This window comes from Camelina sativa, chromosome 6 (assembly GCF_030686135.1).
Source record: "Camelina sativa cultivar CO46 ecotype springtype chromosome 6, ASM3068613v1".
Taxonomy (NCBI): Eukaryota; Viridiplantae; Streptophyta; class Magnoliopsida; order Brassicales; family Brassicaceae; genus Camelina; species Camelina sativa.
Genome location: NC_141885.1, coordinates 18,760,269 through 18,777,511, shown reverse-complemented (window position 1 = coordinate 18,777,511; position 17,243 = coordinate 18,760,269). Strand labels below are relative to the sequence as shown.

General features: G+C 37.5%; 4 protein-coding genes and 2 pseudogenes across 5 annotated transcripts; 2 read left to right on the top strand and 4 right to left on the bottom strand.

Annotated features, from left to right (window-relative positions):
* Positions 1–159: 159 nt before the first annotated feature.
* Positions 160–3,409, bottom strand: LOC104791498 (lipase-like PAD4). Its single transcript, XM_010517406.2, has 2 exons — positions 2,879–3,409; positions 160–1,686 (listed from the first exon to the last, which is right to left on the bottom strand). The coding sequence occupies exons 1-2, from the start codon at positions 3,170–3,172 to the stop codon at positions 349–351; spliced, it is 1,632 nt and encodes a 543-aa protein (XP_010515708.2). The 5' UTR covers positions 3,173–3,409; the 3' UTR covers positions 160–348.
* A 1,738-nt stretch (positions 3,410–5,147) lies between these two features.
* LOC147942803 (outer envelope membrane protein 7 pseudogene) lies at positions 5,148–5,617 on the bottom strand (annotated as a pseudogene). The gene has a single exon (XR_015559229.1). The product of XR_015559229.1 is annotated as an outer envelope membrane protein 7 pseudogene (transcript).
* An 818-nt stretch (positions 5,618–6,435) lies between these two features.
* Positions 6,436–7,942, top strand: LOC104791492 (syntaxin-122-like). The gene is made up of 2 exons (XM_010517399.3): positions 6,436–7,110; positions 7,306–7,942. The coding sequence occupies exons 1-2, from the start codon at positions 6,534–6,536 to the stop codon at positions 7,758–7,760; spliced, it is 1,032 nt and encodes a 343-aa protein (XP_010515701.1). The 5' UTR covers positions 6,436–6,533; the 3' UTR covers positions 7,761–7,942.
* Positions 7,943–9,657: 1,715 nt separating this feature from the next.
* LOC104791488 (uncharacterized) lies at positions 9,658–12,021 on the top strand. Its single transcript, XM_010517397.3, has 12 exons — positions 9,658–9,757; positions 9,877–9,897; positions 10,006–10,106; positions 10,197–10,254; positions 10,336–10,379; positions 10,478–10,558; positions 10,678–10,748; positions 10,847–10,957; positions 11,060–11,142; positions 11,284–11,500; positions 11,592–11,675; positions 11,779–12,021. The coding sequence occupies exons 1-12, from the start codon at positions 9,736–9,738 to the stop codon at positions 11,846–11,848; spliced, it is 963 nt and encodes a 320-aa protein (XP_010515699.1). The 5' UTR covers positions 9,658–9,735; the 3' UTR covers positions 11,849–12,021.
* Positions 11,859–13,394, bottom strand: LOC104791491 (RNA-binding protein CP33, chloroplastic). The gene is made up of 4 exons (XM_010517398.3): positions 12,880–13,394; positions 12,696–12,797; positions 12,305–12,613; positions 11,859–12,222 (listed from the first exon to the last, which is right to left on the bottom strand). Exons 1-4 carry the CDS (start codon positions 13,315–13,317, stop codon positions 12,082–12,084), a joined length of 990 nt encoding a protein of 329 aa, XP_010515700.1. The 5' UTR covers positions 13,318–13,394; the 3' UTR covers positions 11,859–12,081.
* Positions 13,395–15,184: 1,790 nt separating this feature from the next.
* Positions 15,185–17,207, bottom strand: LOC104699087 (putative F-box protein At3g52320 pseudogene; annotated as a pseudogene).
* Positions 17,208–17,243: the final 36 nt, after the last annotated feature.

The window sequence follows — 17,243 nt, the reverse complement described above, 5'->3', positions numbered from 1 at the left end:
TTCATTAATTACCCACAAAAGAAGGGGGATTGGAAAGGAAAATCTGAATGGGGAAAAGAGCTTCTTGGATCATGTGAACAATGGCAATCTCCAAGATTCCTATGTAGGTCTTACGTTTTTCTATCTATATAAAAAAAAAATCATAAAAATTAGCTTACCTTATATAACATGTTGGTTTTATTAGAGTAATAACTTTACATTAATAGAAACTCTTGCAGAAACTTGTTGAGCATTAATGATAAACATAACATAAATCAGAAATTAAAGTCTTACATGAAATGAAGAACAGCAGTACTAACAGAGTTTGTTATTATAGCATATCAAACATTTGATACGCTACTAATCCTACTAAGTCTCCATTGCGTCACCTTCATCAACAACCATCTCAATTCCATTTCCATAACCCATTTTCGACCTGAACTCTCTTAGATTTTCCACCCACATAATGTAACTCGAGTTCTTCGCCAAAACATCCACAGAAACCTCCTTATTTCTCTTCAGTTTGTCGGCATAATTCTCAAATGGAACAATCTTTTCCCGTAGCAAATATTGCCTCTGAGCCTCACTACTCTCTCTTCTCACCTCATCCAACCACTCTTTTGCTTCCTCAAGCTTAGCCCAAAAGCAAGTATCTTGCGTAGTGCTAGTGTATCTGCTTCTCACACACTTCTCAGGCTCTCCAGCTCTTTTCCACCATTTATCAATCACCACATACCTTTTGGGTCTATTCCCTTCATCCAAGTAATGTCCACCGCTCCTTACATCTCTGTTTTTGTAGAAATTTGCGATGTCGAGTGGCTCAGCTAAGAGTTGATAAAATTGAGATGCGTAAATCCACTTCTTCCCTAGATGAAAATCAAAAGGTAACTCGTTCGTCTCCACCATTTCAAGCACTCTGTCCCAAAACATAGCTAGTCTTTTGCGACTCATGTTCACCTTAAAGTCTCTTTTCAACGAATAACGTTTAAAGAAATCGTAGTAACCAAGCTGCTCCTCTGATGCGTCGCACCGGTCTTTGTACCATTGAATCTCGAGTCTTGCTGGCAAGACACTAGCAAGCTCATTAGCTAACTCAGCCGACCTCAGAATCGGAGCTCGACCAATTCTTGTAGCTCTTTCTATAAACTCCTTGACTAATACACCTCTTTGTTCATCATTAGAGAATCCTAGAGCTTCAACGGCTAACGCAACTCCAGCTTCATAGCTATTGTTGGGTATATTCCCACCAAGAAAGCTTCTAGATTGAAGAAACATGTGAGAGAGAGTGGACACATAGTGTCCATACCTCTGTTGCTCCTCGGCGTTTAGAGTTCCCGCGGCGTTAAGCATTAGAAACATCCGACGAACAGAATCAGCATTGTCTAGACAGACACCTCCATGGTCAGAACAGAAGAGATACGTTCCAAAGGGCAAGAATTGTTCATTGCTGCTCCTAGGAACGCGGTCGTGGATGGAGACCACGTGAGAGAAGTTGTGAGCTAAACGTGATCGTGAGATTGAGGTAGAGAGAGATTGGTTTCCAAGCAGAGGAGAGCCAAAGGTGATACAGAGGAGGCGGAATGACGGCTGAGAAGGTTGTGAGAGAAGCCAAAGTGCGGTGAGAGCGGCTAATGCACCGCCGGTTGAATGGCCGGTTATCACCACCAGCTTTTTTCCTACCAATGCCGACTCTAATCCTTCTTTGATCTATACGTTAATTCAATTGATATTGTGGTAAGTTAGTTGTTTAATCAAGATTGCAACTACGATAGTACTAATTATAGCCTGCTCAAGCTTATAAAATCAAATCACATATAGATTATTTAGAGATTAATTTGCCAATTTACCATTTTTCCAACTTACATAAACGAACAAACTCCCAATATGATAAAATAAGTTCTTGTTTTGCTACTCATGAATACAATTGGAATTTGTTTTTTTAGTTATATTCTTAGAGACAAAACAAAAGGTAAAAGTATTGGATGTAAAAGGAAAAAACAAAATGATGCTGACACATAGTCATGGGTTTATAAACTTTTTGAGCGCACATTAAAGAACTTGGCGAGGTGTGTTAAGCACATAATGCTACCATTAACAATGCCATTAATTACTTTATAGACACTTGGGAGGATAGACGTGGGTGACAAACCAAAATTCTCAAATCTCAACTTGACTTATTTTTAAAACAGAGGAACTCTATAATAATGTTGAGTTTTACTCCAATCTACTTATATTCCCACCTCTAAAATAAAGATTATTATTTTTTTCTAATATATAAAGAAATTCTATTTTTTCTCTATTTATAGAGAAAAATATACCAATCTCTATTTTATAGATAAGAATAAAGGTGGATTGAAACAAATTTGCCTCTAAAATAAAAATTGCTATATTTAGAGACAAATATAGAAATGAGTTGTAATTTTTTTAGGATTTCTTATAAAAAAAATCATTTATTTATCTATCTAAGTTTTTCTTACTTATCCTATTTGCCTACTGTCTAATGGGGGTTGGTAGTGATAATGATATTATTTTAATACAAATGTATATATTCCTTAATATTTAATTTACACACAAAAAACACTTGTCAGAATTATACGAAAAGAAAAATAGTGATATGGTCCACCATCTAGCCATATGTAAATTTAACTGTCGAAGAAAATTAAGTTTTTTTTTCTCACAAATCCAAACAAATAACTATCTGATGTAAAATATGTAATTTAGTTAGTTAGTTCTGTTATTTTTTTTTTGTTCTCCCTTTGTAATAGAATTTGTAACAGTAGCATTTATGTGAACTCATTAGTTGAAATCCAAGTGTCTTGAAGATAATAAGTAAAAAACACTAAATAAGATAAATCGGGTAAAATTTGCATAAAAGAAAAGAAAGAAGAAGAAAACAAACCTTTAATTGACAGAAGAGGTTGAGCATGGCCGCGTCAACCATAGGCAGAGGCTCCTCATCAGAGGCTAAGCCAGAGAAAAGCCCATCTCCGGCGACCTTCAAACCCACAAGATCACCCAACTGAGTCACCGGCACCGCCGGCAGAGCAACGTACGTGATTCTGTCTACGTCCTGAATCTTTATATTCCCCTCGCAATTCGCGGCGTTGCAAAAGCTCCAAGAATCGGTAAATAACGGAGTTGACATCATGAAAGATGCTTGTAACTCACTCGTCTCGAATCGACATTCGTCCATGATCGGATTCGAGTATAGAGAGTTGCAAGAAAGATGATCGTTTCTTCTCAGATTGTTTATATCGGATTTCTAAAGCTTGAGTCTATATATTACTTTCGTGGCTCTTTCCTATGTATTTTCTTGGTGGTAGTCTTCGCTCTGTCGTCGTCTCTCAAAGTCTCTTTCTTTAACATTTTTTGTTGTTATGAAATTGTACTGTTTATTTATATATTTATAATAAAAATAAATAAATGTGGTAGGTCCATTTTAGTTTTTTTTTAATCATTGTTTGAGCACTGGCTAGAGGACAAAAAGTATACTAGAAAATGCGAATCAAAGCATTATCCTATGTAAAAGCTGAATGGTTCAGACTTAAGCATAGATTAACAAAAAAATGGAAAAATAATTCCAACTTTTTTATATGGAGTAAATTTGTGGTAAGATACTTATCCCTTTCATGGAAACTTACAGATAAATCAGAGTATGACCGAGGCATTGAAGTCTTTTGTTTTTGGCGTAACATGTTTGAGTCATTCAATCTGGCCCATGTTCCTCTTCTTAGAGTCACTGTGACTTGACTCTTGAGGAGATTTTTGAGTTGTGGTCTCCCTATGCAAGTTTTGATCCTACTTGGTATGATTTTAGTAATTTACTGCATCAAAATGCTATATTTCATTTATAAATAGAAAAAAAAAAAACAGTGACATGTCCATTTCATCTTTTAATCACTGTTTGGGATTTATGTGTAGAAAAGCTAGAGTATGAAATGGGGCAATTATTATTATTATCAAACAATGGTTTGAGGCATAATTAAAAAAATAAAATGGTTCAAGTCATTGGAAGATAAACCTGATGATTAAGACTTAAAGCATGTATTGAAAATTCTTGCAATTACAAATGATAACTATGAGATCATCTGAATCCTTGATGTCAAGAAAAAATTCAAATCTGATATTGATCACTGAAGAATATAATCATCATACTTCAAACAGTGAGAAGTCGGTGTGTTCTAACTTATAAGTTAGTATCCATTGAGAGAGGTGTTTAGTTTAAGTCGCCGTCTCTCAATGTATGAAAAAAAAGACAGTGAAAGCTCCTTCAGTGTCTTTTTATCATTTGTTTGAACTCGGTATAGAGCAAAGACAATACAAAATGCAAATCAAAGCTTTTTACGAGAACATATACATCTATGTTAACTACAAAGATGTTAAGACAAACAAGCATAGTTATCTTGTTTTGTTTTGTACCAAAATGATGTCTTCTTATCATTGTTTGAACTCGGTGTAGATCAGATACATTACAAAATGCAGATCATAGCTTTACACGAGAGCATAGACATCTCTGTTAACTACAAAGATGTTAAGACAAACATACATAATTATTTTTGTTTTCTTTTGTACCAAAATGATGTCTTCTTATCATTGTATGAGCTCGGTGTAGTTGAGATACATTACAAAATGTAGATCATAGCTTTTCACGAGAGCATAGACATCTCTGTTAACTACAAAGATGTTAAGACAAACATACATAATTATTTTTGTTTTCTTTTGTACCAAAATGATGTCTTCTTATCATTGTATGAGCTCGGTGTAGTTGAGATACATTACAAAATGCAGATCATAGCTTTTCACGAGAGCATAGACATCTCTGTTAACTACAAAGGTGTTAAGACAAACACAGTTTTTTTTTTGTAACAAAATATGTAAACCAATCAATCTGACACATCTATCTTATGTCTTACAAAAGTTAAAAAAAAATCCCCATGACCTTTGAAGTTATGGTCGTCTCATCTCCCTCTGCATATATCAATATGATCCTATAAGGTTACCTTGATGGTTCTGACTCTGAGCTTGAAACTAGATACAACAGTTTCTAAAATGTGTAACAGAGCATGTACTAAGTATTGGTTAGAGATTAAGGCTTCTCGTTATGCAATTGAACAATCATAAATTCAAAGATTATAGCAGAAATTTCCAAAAAAAAAACATTAGGCTAATTGAGTAACGCAACTGTTTTTGATTTTTTTGGTGCATACGAAACCCAAAGATTCATCAATACACGAAACAGATATAAGATTGAAATCAACATAATCTCTTTGATCTGCTAAAAACCCTAATTTTACAAACCCTCGTCGGACGGGGTCTTAGTAGTAGTAGCGGCGGCGGGGGCGTCGGATTCGAAGTCATCGGGGTCTTTGGATGGGTCAGATTTGTCAATGGAGGAGCGGAATTTGTCGAGGAAAGGCTTGAAAGCGATCTCTATGGCTAACCACCCGAACGCTAACGCTGCGACCACCACAGTCGCCTGTTTAGCTCCCGATGTTTTCCCCATCGCTGCTTCGTCGTCACTCGTCGTCGTCTCCTTCGCGTGCCGGTCGAATCGACGGTATAAGGTTGCATGATGGGCTTTAAGGAGATTATAATGGGCTTATTTGGGCTTCTTAATAAGAATAAAAACGAAATTGTGTTTGTCGCCGCTACTCGCTACCTCACCATTATTAGAGTTCAAAATTTGCATTGTGTGGTAGATGATACAAATTTTTAATTTTTATCAATTCTACTTAAATAGGTATGTTTTGAGTTCAGTTTTACCTGTTTACTTTAATTTTGTCCAACCGTTAAAGTTTCAACTACTGTTTCATCGACAAAATGGAGAAAAAGATAAAGAAACTACCAAATGGATGGACAAAAAAGACTATAATTATCTAATCAATTCACCACTAGAAACATGTCATTAACTAATATATTAGCATTATAAATTAAGAAATGGACATCGACGAATTCAAACATCCGTCTTAATTGTCTTCGGCGACTATTACTACTAATCTGAATTTCTAACATCTTCGACTTTGCCTTAATTTTCAATACATACATCTATATGTATACATCTAACATTTTCAATAATTTTCAATTCATAGCCTTATCCTGGAAAGTTCTGGTCCGGTTTAAGTTCAGATATTCAAATAAGTTAACCAAACCGTTTGGTTTAAGCATCCAAACCCACCAACTAAGTAATTGCAGCAACAACATCAAGAACTGTATTTTATTATGAGACTAGGTCGTGAAATTTGACCGAGTCAGCAGTCAGCACACATTAAAATTTCTGGTACTCGACGTGGTTTAGTTAAACTAACTATAATGGTTTAGTTAAATGGATTCGTTAACGTGTTTCGGTTCAATCACAAGAAAATCCCGGTTAGGTAAACTTTATTGACAAAGGCAGCAACCCCTAATTTCAAAACCGCGTTTTCAATCGGACTTTTCTTTACATGTTCGGTAATAAACCCTATATAACACGTAACAAACAATATTGTGATCAAAGATCTTTTTTTTTCTCAACTCGCTTTTGAATTTTCCGTAATCTAAGAAGATCTTCTTTAGCCATGAACGATCTTCTCTCCCGCTCGTTCAAAAGTTCCGTCGCCGACGGTTCATCGCCGCCGCACTCACACAGCATCGAGATGCCAAAGACGAAAAACCCCGGCGGAACCGGTCATGGTGGGAGTGGGACCAATCTGGCCAAATTCTACCACGACGTAGAGGAAGTGAACGAGGACCTTAAAGAGCTCGATCGTCTCTGTCATAACCTCCGATCGGGCCACGAGCAGAGCAAGACGCTTCATAACGCTATGGCCGTGAAGAAGTTAAAGGAGAAGATGGACGCTGACGTGTCTGCTGCGCTTAAGACTGCGACGCGCGTGAAAGGGAACCTCGAGGCTTTGGATCGGGCTAATGAAGTGAACCGGGGTTTACCGGAGTGTGGACCGGGTTCGTCGTCTGACCGGCAAAGGACTTCGGTGGTTAACGGGTTGAGGAAGAAGCTTAAAGATGCTATGGATAAGTTTAATCGAATGAGAGAGACAATCTCGACTGAGTACAGAGAGACTATTATGAGAATGTACTTCACCGTCACCGGAGAAAATCCCGACGAACATACCGTCGATCGCCTCATCTCCACAGGTAACAATTTCTATAAAAAATCTTTTTGTTTTACTTCAAATTTTAAATTCTAAACGTTAGAGAGCACGAAAATAGCGTAAGTTGTTAATAATCGATAATTGTAATTTTTTGGAGGTTTAGTTTATAATTGGGAATATTTTAGTTAAATTAGTAATTATTTTGATGAGATTAATTTTGTAATTAAAAATTTTGCAGGTGAGAGTGAAACGTTTTTGCAAAAAGCGATACAAGAACAAGGTCGTGGTAGGATTTTGGACACTATCAACGAGATACAAGAGAGGCACGACGCGGTGAAAGACATTGAGAAGAGCTTGAACGAGTTGCACCAGGTGTTTCTCGATATGGCTGTGTTGGTTGTTCACCAGGGTGAACAGCTCGATGATATTGAAGGAAATGTCAAACGAGCTAACTCGCTTGTTCGGTCCGGTGCTGACCGGCTTGTCAAGGCACGGTTTTATCAGAAGAATACGCGCAAGTGGACTTGCTTTGCCATTTTGCTTTTGATTAGTATTGTGGTTCTAGTTGTGGTGTTTACTGTTAGGCCTTGGGAGAGTAATGGTGGTGGAGGTGGAGGTTCGCCTCGTCAAGCTACTCCGGTTCAAGCTCTGCCACCGCCACCTCCGTCTGTGAACCGGCGGTTGCTTCGCTAAATCTTATGAGCTAGGTTCTCGGTCTATGCATTGTTGGCCTATTTATGTTTTGAGATTGTTTTTGATAATTATCTTTTGCAATGGTTTTTTTGTTGGTTCTGTAAATATAATGCTTCAGACAGATTTTATTTTTGTTTGATTATGAATTTTTTCCATGAATTACATTATGATTAATTCACACATTTCACAATCAGCTAAAAATTAGTTTGACCGTCCTTATAATCAAACAAAATTTTACATTCTTTCCAAAAATATATATATCAAAACAGATGTGTTATGATATATCTATATATCAAAAAATTTACATTCATACATGATGTTCTGTTATTGTTTCTTTAATAAGCTCTGGAAACTCAAATCAATGTTTTTTTGGTGAATAAAATTTTACTTTTATACATCATTTTAAAAAAAATGACTTAAACAAAGATTGATTATATTCTTTCTAATGTACGAATTCAAACATATCCGTCTTAATTTTCATCGGCGACTAATACTAATCTAAATTTGTAAAATCTTCCACTTTGCCTTAATTTCAATACATCACATTCATAGCCTTCTCCTGGTTAAGTTAGCCAAACCGTCCGGTTTAAACAATCCCAAACCCACCGAGAAATTGCAACAACAACACCAACATCAAAATTGTATTTTTCTTGTGAGACTCGATCATCAGCAGCATAAAAGAAAAAAATAGATTGCGGTTTTTTCAGATTTCCCGTACACAACTACACATCATAAATGGTTCAGTTAAATGGTACTCGATGCGGTTTAGTTAAAATGGATTTGTTAAATGAAAATGTGTTTATGTTCGCTCAGCTCACAAGAAAACCCGGTTAGCGAAACCTTATTGACAAAAGCAGCAACCTTAAATTTCAAAACAGCGTTGTAATGGGACTTTTCTTAACATGTTCGGTACGTAATAATCTATATAATGATCACACACGTAACAAACAATATTCCGATCAAAGATTTTTTCTTTTTGGTCAGCTCTTCTATCTTCAGACATGAACAATCTTCTCTCCCGCTCGTTTAACCGCTCCATCGTGGACGATTTGTCTCAGCCGCACTCACACAGCATTGAGATGACAAAGGCGAAAAACTCCGACGGAAGCTGTCACAGTGGGATTAATCTCGACAAGTTTTACCACGACGTAGAGGAAGTGAACAAGGACCTTAAAGAGCTAGATATGGCTGTGTTGGTTGTTCACCAGGGTGAACAGCTTGATGATATTGAAGGCAATGTCAAACGAGGTGCTGACCGTCTTGTCAAGGGGCGGTTTTATCAGAAGAACACGTGGAACTGGACTTGCTTTGCAGTTTTGCTTTTGATTATAATGGTGGTGTGTTGGGGGGTTCTACTATTGGTGTTCGCTTTTAAGCGTTACGAGATCAGTAATGATGGTGGAGATGGAGGTTCGCCCCCTCAAGCTTCTGTGGCTCAAGATCATCCTTATTTAGTGGTGGCGGTTGTGGTTCTAATTGTGGTGTTTTTCGTTAAGCATTTTGTAATGGTATATGTTGCAATACAAGAAAAGTCCACATTACTAGCAAGAGACTCGCTATAATACGTTTTGAATAGCGTTTTCATATATGGTAGCTATATATGTCAGCCCCACTTATGGTAGACAGCACCTACAATAGTGTTTTCTATGTATGTTATATAACATCAATAAACCGCTTTGTTATAGCACATTTATATATATTTTCTTCAAATGCAATAATGAGTCTTTTTAATGCTACAATAGTTGCTTCAACCATAGCTATTTATAAATGATTTTATTTAATTTCTTATAGCTCATTTTAATGTTGTAGCGTTACAAAAATGTTGTATTCATAAAATTTTACTTTTATACAAAGGAAAAAAAATATAAAATTGACTTAAACAAATGGGCTTCGGGACAAGCCCATTAGTAGCAGAAGGATTAAAAAAAAAAAAAGGTTGTGTGCTGTGTTGCGTTGTGCCATTGTCTGTCTCGCAATGACGTCGTTGAAGATGATAGGCAAGTCAAATTTTGGGAAACACTTCTTCGATTGATTCTCTTCTTTCTAATGTAGGAAGATTCTGTTGTAACTTATCTGTTGTTTCTTTTTGCTTTCTGATGTGTTTCTGTAAGATCAGACATAGCCGTTAACTGCACAGGTTAGTTGAGGCATTTCCACAAACACTTTGTGATCATATCCTTCTCTGGATCAAATTATTGTACTGAACATATGATTTTATTATTTTTTTGGGGTCTAATTGAAACAGATGGGATGTTCAAGGGACTTTACCATGGGAAGAACTGTCATGTTCCCGATATTGCCACTGTCTTGAACCGAGCTTGGTCTGCTGGAGTCGATAGAATCATAGTTGAGTCACTGTTATTGATCTCTTTTTTGTTTGAATGATTTATAAATGATAGAATTTGAGTAATTTCAGATTCCAATTTTTATGAACAGGTGACTGGTGGGTCACTGGAAGAATCAAGGGAAGCTCTTGCAATTGCAGAAACTGATGGTTTTGTTTGTTTTTTTTGTTTCTCTCATAAAGTTTTAATCTTTTTATAAGTTTTTTGATGGTGGATGTGCATTTTTTCAGGTAGGCTGTTTTGCACTGTTGGTGTTCATCCAACTAGATGCAATGTCAGTTATTTTTTTTTTTTGTTGTTGTTGTTGTTTTAAAATACTCAAGACTTCTGTTTGGATTGTTCTTCAATGTCATTTTTTTGTTTGTCCATCAGGAGTTTGAAGAGAGCGGTGATCCAGAAAAGCATTACCAGGCTCTATTTTCATTAGCCAAAGAAGGAATGCAGAAAGGGAAGGTGCTAGCTAATTCTTATAATCTAGTAGATACTTCGAATTGATGGTTTCATATCGTTTTCATATTGATAGCAATCAAAACCATTAACAGAACACTCTTTTTCTTTTATGATTAATTTAGGTGGTAGCAATTGGTGAATGTGGATTGGATTATGATAGGCTTCAGTTCTGCTCTGTTGATATCCAGAAGAAGTAAGTTTGATCATAAAAATGGTATATATCGCATGTTTAAATTGTTTTGTTTTCTTCTTCTTTTAACATTATCTTCCACATTTGCTTCGTTGAGAAAGGTATTTTGAGAAGCAATTTGAACTAGCATATGCTACAAAGTTACCAATGTTCCTACACATGCGAGCAGCTGCTGAAGATTTCTGTGAAATTGTTGAGAGAAACAAGAACAGGTGAACATGCCAGGCTAATGTTTTCTCGATTTGGGTTTAGATAAACTTCCTGGATTGCTTTTTTTAGTCATCTTAACTCTATAGTCCATGATTCACTATCAGGTTCACTGGAGGAGTTGCTCATTCATTTACTGGTAGTGCATTGGACCGTGATAAGCTTCTCTCTTTCGATAAAATGTACCTTGGTAAAGACTTTCACTATTTTCCAATAAAAACTACGCCTTTAGGCGCTAGCTCTCCTTGGCTTTTATAGGATCACATTTGTTCAGAATATCTTGAATTACTGTTCTGGTCTTTTATTTTGTTGTATGTGATTCTATTGGCAGGTGTGAACGGTTGCTCGTTGAAAACAGCTGAGAATCTTGATGTAATGAAAGGAATACCAGTAGAGAGGATGATGATCGAAACAGACTCGCCATATTGTGACATCAAAAACACACACGCCGGAATGAAGTTTGTAAAATCGACTTGGCCTTCCAAGAAGAAAGAGAAGTATGATCAAGAATCCCTTGTCAAAGGTCGTAACGAGCCTTGTTTAGTTCGGTGAGTGAATCATTGAAAAAACCCTTTGCCAAATCCTTAAAATATTATTCAGTCTCTGGCACACTTCTTAGACACTCATTTTCATCTCCAGGCAAGTTCTTGAGGTGGTGGCTGGCTATAAAGGACTTGGTGATATAAATCAAGTTAGCTCAACCTTGTACCACAACACTTGCAGGCATGTTCTCTCTATTTCAGTTTCACATAATTTCGTCACAGAAAACAAAGAACTGTTCTTATGTAAATGGTTTTGTCCTGATGGCTTGTCAATATTTCTGCAGGGTCTTCTTCCCTCAGGATTTGGATGCTGCTGCAGATGCTATGCTTTCCGGGCACAACGAGACTGACTAGCCAGTAATCATGAAAAAAATTGCAGTTTACTGGAATCACGATATGTCGTTACATTACACTATTTATGGATTTAAACGCATTACAACACATGGTCTCTTGTTTTCTATCTCATATATTGCCTTATTCTTAGTAGAACACAACAATACATTTATAAAGACAACAAAATTTTCGCTTTTGGCCCTCGTGCTGATCAGTCTGAAAACTTATCCGGAATCTATTGTGCTGTTGCTTCTTCATGTACTAACGTTTGTAAGCACCTCATTACTCTCTAGACTGGCCTCTTCAGTTACTCCTTCTTCTACATTTGGAGGAGACACAGTGGGCTTCTCTCTCTCTGAAGCCAAATTCAGCCTCAGCGCTCGTCCTTCAACTTCCTAAAAAACCAAACCAAAACCAAAACTAATAAGTCTCAAACCCAAATCACCCAACCAAACAAGGAAGGAGAAGAAGCCTTACAACTCCATTCATTGTAGCCAAAGCAGACTGAACATCTTCCCCTGACTCAAAAGAGATGAAACCAAATCCCCGAGACCTCCCAGTGTTTCTTTCATAGATAACTTTAGCACCAAGCACACCAGGTTGATCACCAAACGCATCTTTTAGACCCTGTGAGGTTAAGTTCCAACCAAGGTTTCCTGCATAGATCTTGTGAGGACTGTCTACATAACTCCGGTTATTATCACGGATTTTGGTTCTCATTACTTCTCTCTCTCCACCTCTTGGCACCTCCGGGAAGTTCACTTTCACCGTTCTACCACCAATTTGCTACAAACTCAACACGCACACAGAGAAGAGATCATTCTTCAGAAGCTAAAACCATCTTTGATCAAAAATGATGAGAACTTACAGAAGTGTTAAACATCTGAATAGCTTCTTTAGCTTCTTCAATGGTTCCCATGGTTACAAATCCAAACCCTCTGCTTCTATCAGTGACTTTATCATAAACAATCTGCAACAAAGAACACAATCTTTTCACCTTAACTTAAACTCTCTCCAAATCAAATCGATACTTTGATAGAATCTCATCAAACCTGAACATCGACGACATTGCCAGCTTCTCCAAAAATCTGAGAGAGCTCAGAGGAAGTGATTGTGTAAGGTAAGTTCCCAACGTAAAGCCTTCCTTCTTCAACACTCGCTTGCGTAGTCTGTTTCTCATCTGCGTCTTCTTCGTCCTCTACTTCTTCTTCTTCATCTTCTACGTCGTCGTCTTCTTCTTCTAGTGAAGCTTCGATTTCGCTCGCGGCTGAGTTAGCTTCGGTATCGGCGGTGCAGAAGAAGCGGTGGCGACGGGTATTCGAATGGAGGATTAGCGAATTAGGGCAACTGGCAACGAGTTTGAAGGATTTAGGTGTAAAGCGATAAAAGAGTCGAAGATTGGAGTGGGAGGTGAATAACGGGTTAAAGGAAGAGGCGGTGGCTGCGGCGGATACAGCCACGGCGGAGGAACAATAATAAGCTGACGACATTTTTTCAAAAAGGGGTTTGTGAGACTTTGGGAGGAGAAAGAGAGAGCGGATAAGATATATTTTATTTATTTATCAACGATTTTTTTTGGAAATTATTTTCCTAAAAATTTACTATTAAGTTATTTTTTTTTTTGGGTAAAACTAAAACTTAATAGAGTTACTTTGAAAGTAATTAAATATGGAGTATCATATTACATCAAAATAAAACTAACTAAAAGTGTTGTGAAAAAAATTATTTGTGTTACACTTGACAACATAATTTGTGTATGGAAAATATCTCGCCTTATGTATCTGCAGATATGGCCTTCGTCTTGCAGCAGTTGTGGTTGATTCTGTTACGGGTGCTTATGATAGGTTGTTGTGGATGGAGAGCTCGGATGGGAGGTTCACGGTCCAGTCTGCATATTTTGCCTTAATTAAGGATAGTGTCCAACGACCAGACTTGAGTGTGTTCTTTGTTCGTGTATGGCGGGTTATAGTTCCTGAGGGAGTGAGACTGTTTCTTTGGCAGGATGTTCATCAGATTCTAATGAAGAATATGGAGCATAAACGGCGTCATTTATCTGATAATGGCATGTGTCAAGTTTGTAAAAGTGGTGAGGAGATGATTCTCCACATATTGCGTGATTGTCCTGCTATGTCTGGAGTTTGGAGCAGGTTAGTGTCGAGACAGCAGAGAGGTGTTTTCTTTACACAATCTTTGCTTGAGTGGATTTATGAGAATTTGGGAAATCAGTTTGTTGTCGGAGGTACCCCATGGTCTATATTATTTGCAGCGGTGGTTTGGTGGGGTTGGAAGTGGAGATGTGGAAATGTCTTTGGTGTTGTGGGCAAATGTCGGGATAGAGTGAAGTTTTTACGTGACCTTGCTAAGGAGATCTATCAGGCAAATCAGAAGATGAGGGGAGTTGGAAAGGAGTCTGGTAGGGTAGAGAGGCTGATCTCATGGGTTCGACCAAGGGAAGGGTGGGGTAAGATCAATACGGATGGGGCATCTCGAGGTAATCCTGGTTTGGCTACTGCGGGAGGAGTTCTGCGGAATAGTAATGGTGAATGGTGTTGTGGGTTTGCTTTGCACATTGGTATATGCTCGGCACCATTAGCAGAATTATGGGGGTCTATTATGGTCTGGTTTTGGTGTGGGAGTGTCAGATGAGTTTTGTTGAGGTAGAGGTGGATTCTGAAGTAGTTGCTGGCTTTTTTCAGACAGGTATAGGTGATTCCCATCCTTTGTCGTTCCTAGTGCGTTTGTGCTATGGCTTCCTTGCAAGGAACTGGACAGTTCAAATTTCCCACGTGTATAGAGAGGCTAATCGTCTTGCAGATGGATTAGGCAACTAGGCGTTTTCATTACCGCTTGGTTTTCATTATTTGGATGATTGTCCGCTTGATTTAAGTTTGTTGTTGTTAGAGGACTCTAATGGGACTGCGATCCCACGACAAGTTCGTTTGTAGTTTTTTCCTTTTTTCTTAATAAATTGTAGAGGATCTTAGTCCCCTACGGCCTACCAAAAAAAAAGATAATTCATCTTCGTAAAAAACACTGTTCTCGAATTTAGCGTGTTGCCGTCTTGCCCATAAACCAATAAATAGTACTTGAGCCTCCTAAGCTTGATTACACTGGACACCAAAGTCATAACGCAAACAGATGTTTCCAATGACTCAATGAAGATCATTCTATACTTGCATGAGTAATTCATAGTATAAGATGACCAGAGACAAATGCAATAACAAATTTCTGTTCTGAGATATCTGAAGGATGAGCTTGACCACATAATAATAAGTTATGTGCTTGTTAGATTGAATAGAGAAGGTAAATATAGTTTCAAGAAAGATAAACAAAAGAAAAAAAGAGAAGAAGCTGAAATTAGTTTAAGGTTTTTAAACACATGATGCTCTCGACGTCATCCCAAAGAGTGGTATCTAAAGACCGGGTTCCAGCGAACTTGGGGTGTAGTGCCCCTATAACAACCCCTCTTGATACACCGTTCTTTTCTAGATCGTAAATAGCATGGATTGATGATACTTTAGTTCTATCATAGCTTTCCCCAGACAACCTGAGCTCTCTGCTGCGACCGGTATTGTGCATCAACAATACATCAAAACGGAGGCTCTTCCCTGCATCCTCAACAAGGGCGGATCCACGTTGAAGGGTGTGGAGTCAATTGACTCCTCATTAATTAAAAAAAAAAAAAAATTAGTGATACATATATTAGTTTCAACTTTCAATCATCTTATTCCTCTGTAAAGATATATATTTGGTAGACTTTATTTTTAGTGGTCCACTTCAACTCCTCTTCCTCATCGAGTCCTTGTCTTCAAGTAAGTCAAATTTTCATATCAACTTCTGTTTTTTTTTATCTTGTTCTAAGAATATATTTCATATATCTATATTGAAAATTGGATAAAATTCATAAAAATACTAATTTTCCCAATCAAAATTACAAAATTAGTATCTAATATTTGCCATGAGTTGTTAATTATTGTTTATGTAGATTTCAATTTTTTTTTGGTTCTAATGCAAGCAAGCAAATGTAGATTCTAGTACTTTTACCAAGGCCATTGCTTTTGATAGCTTATTAGCTTGACTAGTTTTGATTTACACTTTTAAGTTATTAGAAATTTATTCTTTGCAAAAAAATTTTAATTTCAGGAAAATGCAGGAAACAATAAACAATGAGAAAGTTTTTGAAAGGAAAGATTTCGTTGAGGATACAAAATTCAATCGATTTGTAATTATATCATTAGAACTAGTCTAAACAATCTTTTTTGTTTTCTTTGTATAGATTCTAATTTCAGGATATGAAAACTCGTACAATGGTTTGTAAGATGTTTTATATTTATGTTTTTTAAAAAATTTAGTTATGTTTTCGACCCCGGTAAAAATAATTCCTAGATACGCCACTGTTCCTCAACCACCCACAGGTCTAGAATACATTCAGTCATGAGACGTGAATACTCGAAAACAGCTATATTACTTTCGTAGATCATGAGATTAGCCCGATGGACATGCCAGACAATGCTAGCCTCAATGGGTAATTCAATCAAACTGAACTCCTCAGAAGTCAAGTCAAAACTCATGAGCACACATGTGTTCTTGTCAATCCAAGCTCCATAATACAAAACACCGTTGATGGAGATACCTTGTGAGTAAGGACGATGAGGAGGAGGAGGAGGAGGAGGAAGAGTTGTGGTCTGAGTGCCTCTCCAATAGGCTCCAGGACCAAGTACCAACACCTGATGCTCGGATCTCACTACTGTCTCTTCCTTACTCACCTCAAAAACTGTGCTGAGCACTTTGTACTCATCGTGAACAGAGTCGTGCCCAAAATAGTTCCACATACGGAACTCGCCTCCAGCTTCATCTAAAATGTTAGATTTCACTTGGGGAAAGTTCACGAGCTGCCTGGTGGTGAGGTTACATATACGCACCTCTCGCCCAACTCTGAACACATTAAGCCACAAAGTGCGTTTACAAAGCAGCCTCCCATTCCCGGCAAGGTCAGATCTTGGTTGAGGTGAGGGTAAGAGTCTGATAAAAAGTTATTATTATTAGAGAGCAACGCACAAAGGTGTTCATTGTCTGAAAGAAACATGAACACACGCGGTTCTCGCTTCGGTGATGACACTTGAAAGAAAAGGTTGGTGAAATATCGGGAGGAGATGAGGGATGACCAGTGCTTTGACACGCACTTGAACCTCATCACCGACTTCGCTGGTAATCTTGCCAGAATCTCTATCAACACTTCTTCGGGGATCTCTTCAAAGGTAGCTGATCTTGAACCGGCCTTCACGATGCCTCTTCTTCTCCGTCTCCGTCTTTATCCTCTTTCAACCTTCTTCCTCAACCCTTTCACGGTGGCAAGACGAATAAACAATCCCATAGCTACACTTCTGTTCCAAAAGTCTATCTTTATTTTTATTCT

What these genes read in the sequence shown, in the direction of transcription:
- LOC104791488 (XM_010517397.3), top strand. Translation starts at nt 9,736, where the DNA reads ATGACGTCGTTGAAGATGATAG. An exon ending in AACGAGCCTTGTTTAGTTCG is followed by an intron (nt 11,501 to 11,591) that starts GTGAGTGAATCA and finishes TTTCATCTCCAG; the next exon opens with GCAAGTTCTTGAGGTGGTGG. An exon ending in TTGTACCACAACACTTGCAG is followed by an intron (nt 11,676 to 11,778) that starts GCATGTTCTCTC and finishes ATATTTCTGCAG; the next exon opens with GGTCTTCTTCCCTCAGGATT.
- LOC104791498 (XM_010517406.2), bottom strand. Translation starts at nt 3,172, where the DNA reads ATGGACGAATGTCGATTCGAGACGAGTGAGTTACAAGCATCTTTCATG. An exon ending in ACCTCTTCTGTCAATTAAAG is followed by an intron (nt 1,687 to 2,878) that starts GTTTGTTTTCTT and finishes ATTAACGTATAG; the next exon opens with ATCAAAGAAGGATTAGAGTC.
- LOC104791491 (XM_010517398.3), bottom strand. Translation starts at nt 13,317, where the DNA reads ATGTCGTCAGCTTATTATTGTTCCTCCGCCGTGGCTGTATCCGCCGCA. An exon ending in GCAATGTCGTCGATGTTCAG is followed by an intron (nt 12,798 to 12,879) that starts GTTTGATGAGAT and finishes TCTTTGTTGCAG; the next exon opens with ATTGTTTATGATAAAGTCAC. An exon ending in TGGCTACAATGAATGGAGTT is followed by an intron (nt 12,223 to 12,304) that starts GTAAGGCTTCTT and finishes TTGGTTTTTTAG; the next exon opens with GAAGTTGAAGGACGAGCGCT.
- LOC104791492 (XM_010517399.3), top strand. Translation starts at nt 6,534, where the DNA reads ATGAACGATCTTCTCTCCCGCTCGTTCAAAAGTTCCGTCGCCGACGGT. An exon ending in CGATCGCCTCATCTCCACAG is followed by an intron (nt 7,111 to 7,305) that starts GTAACAATTTCT and finishes AAAATTTTGCAG; the next exon opens with GTGAGAGTGAAACGTTTTTG.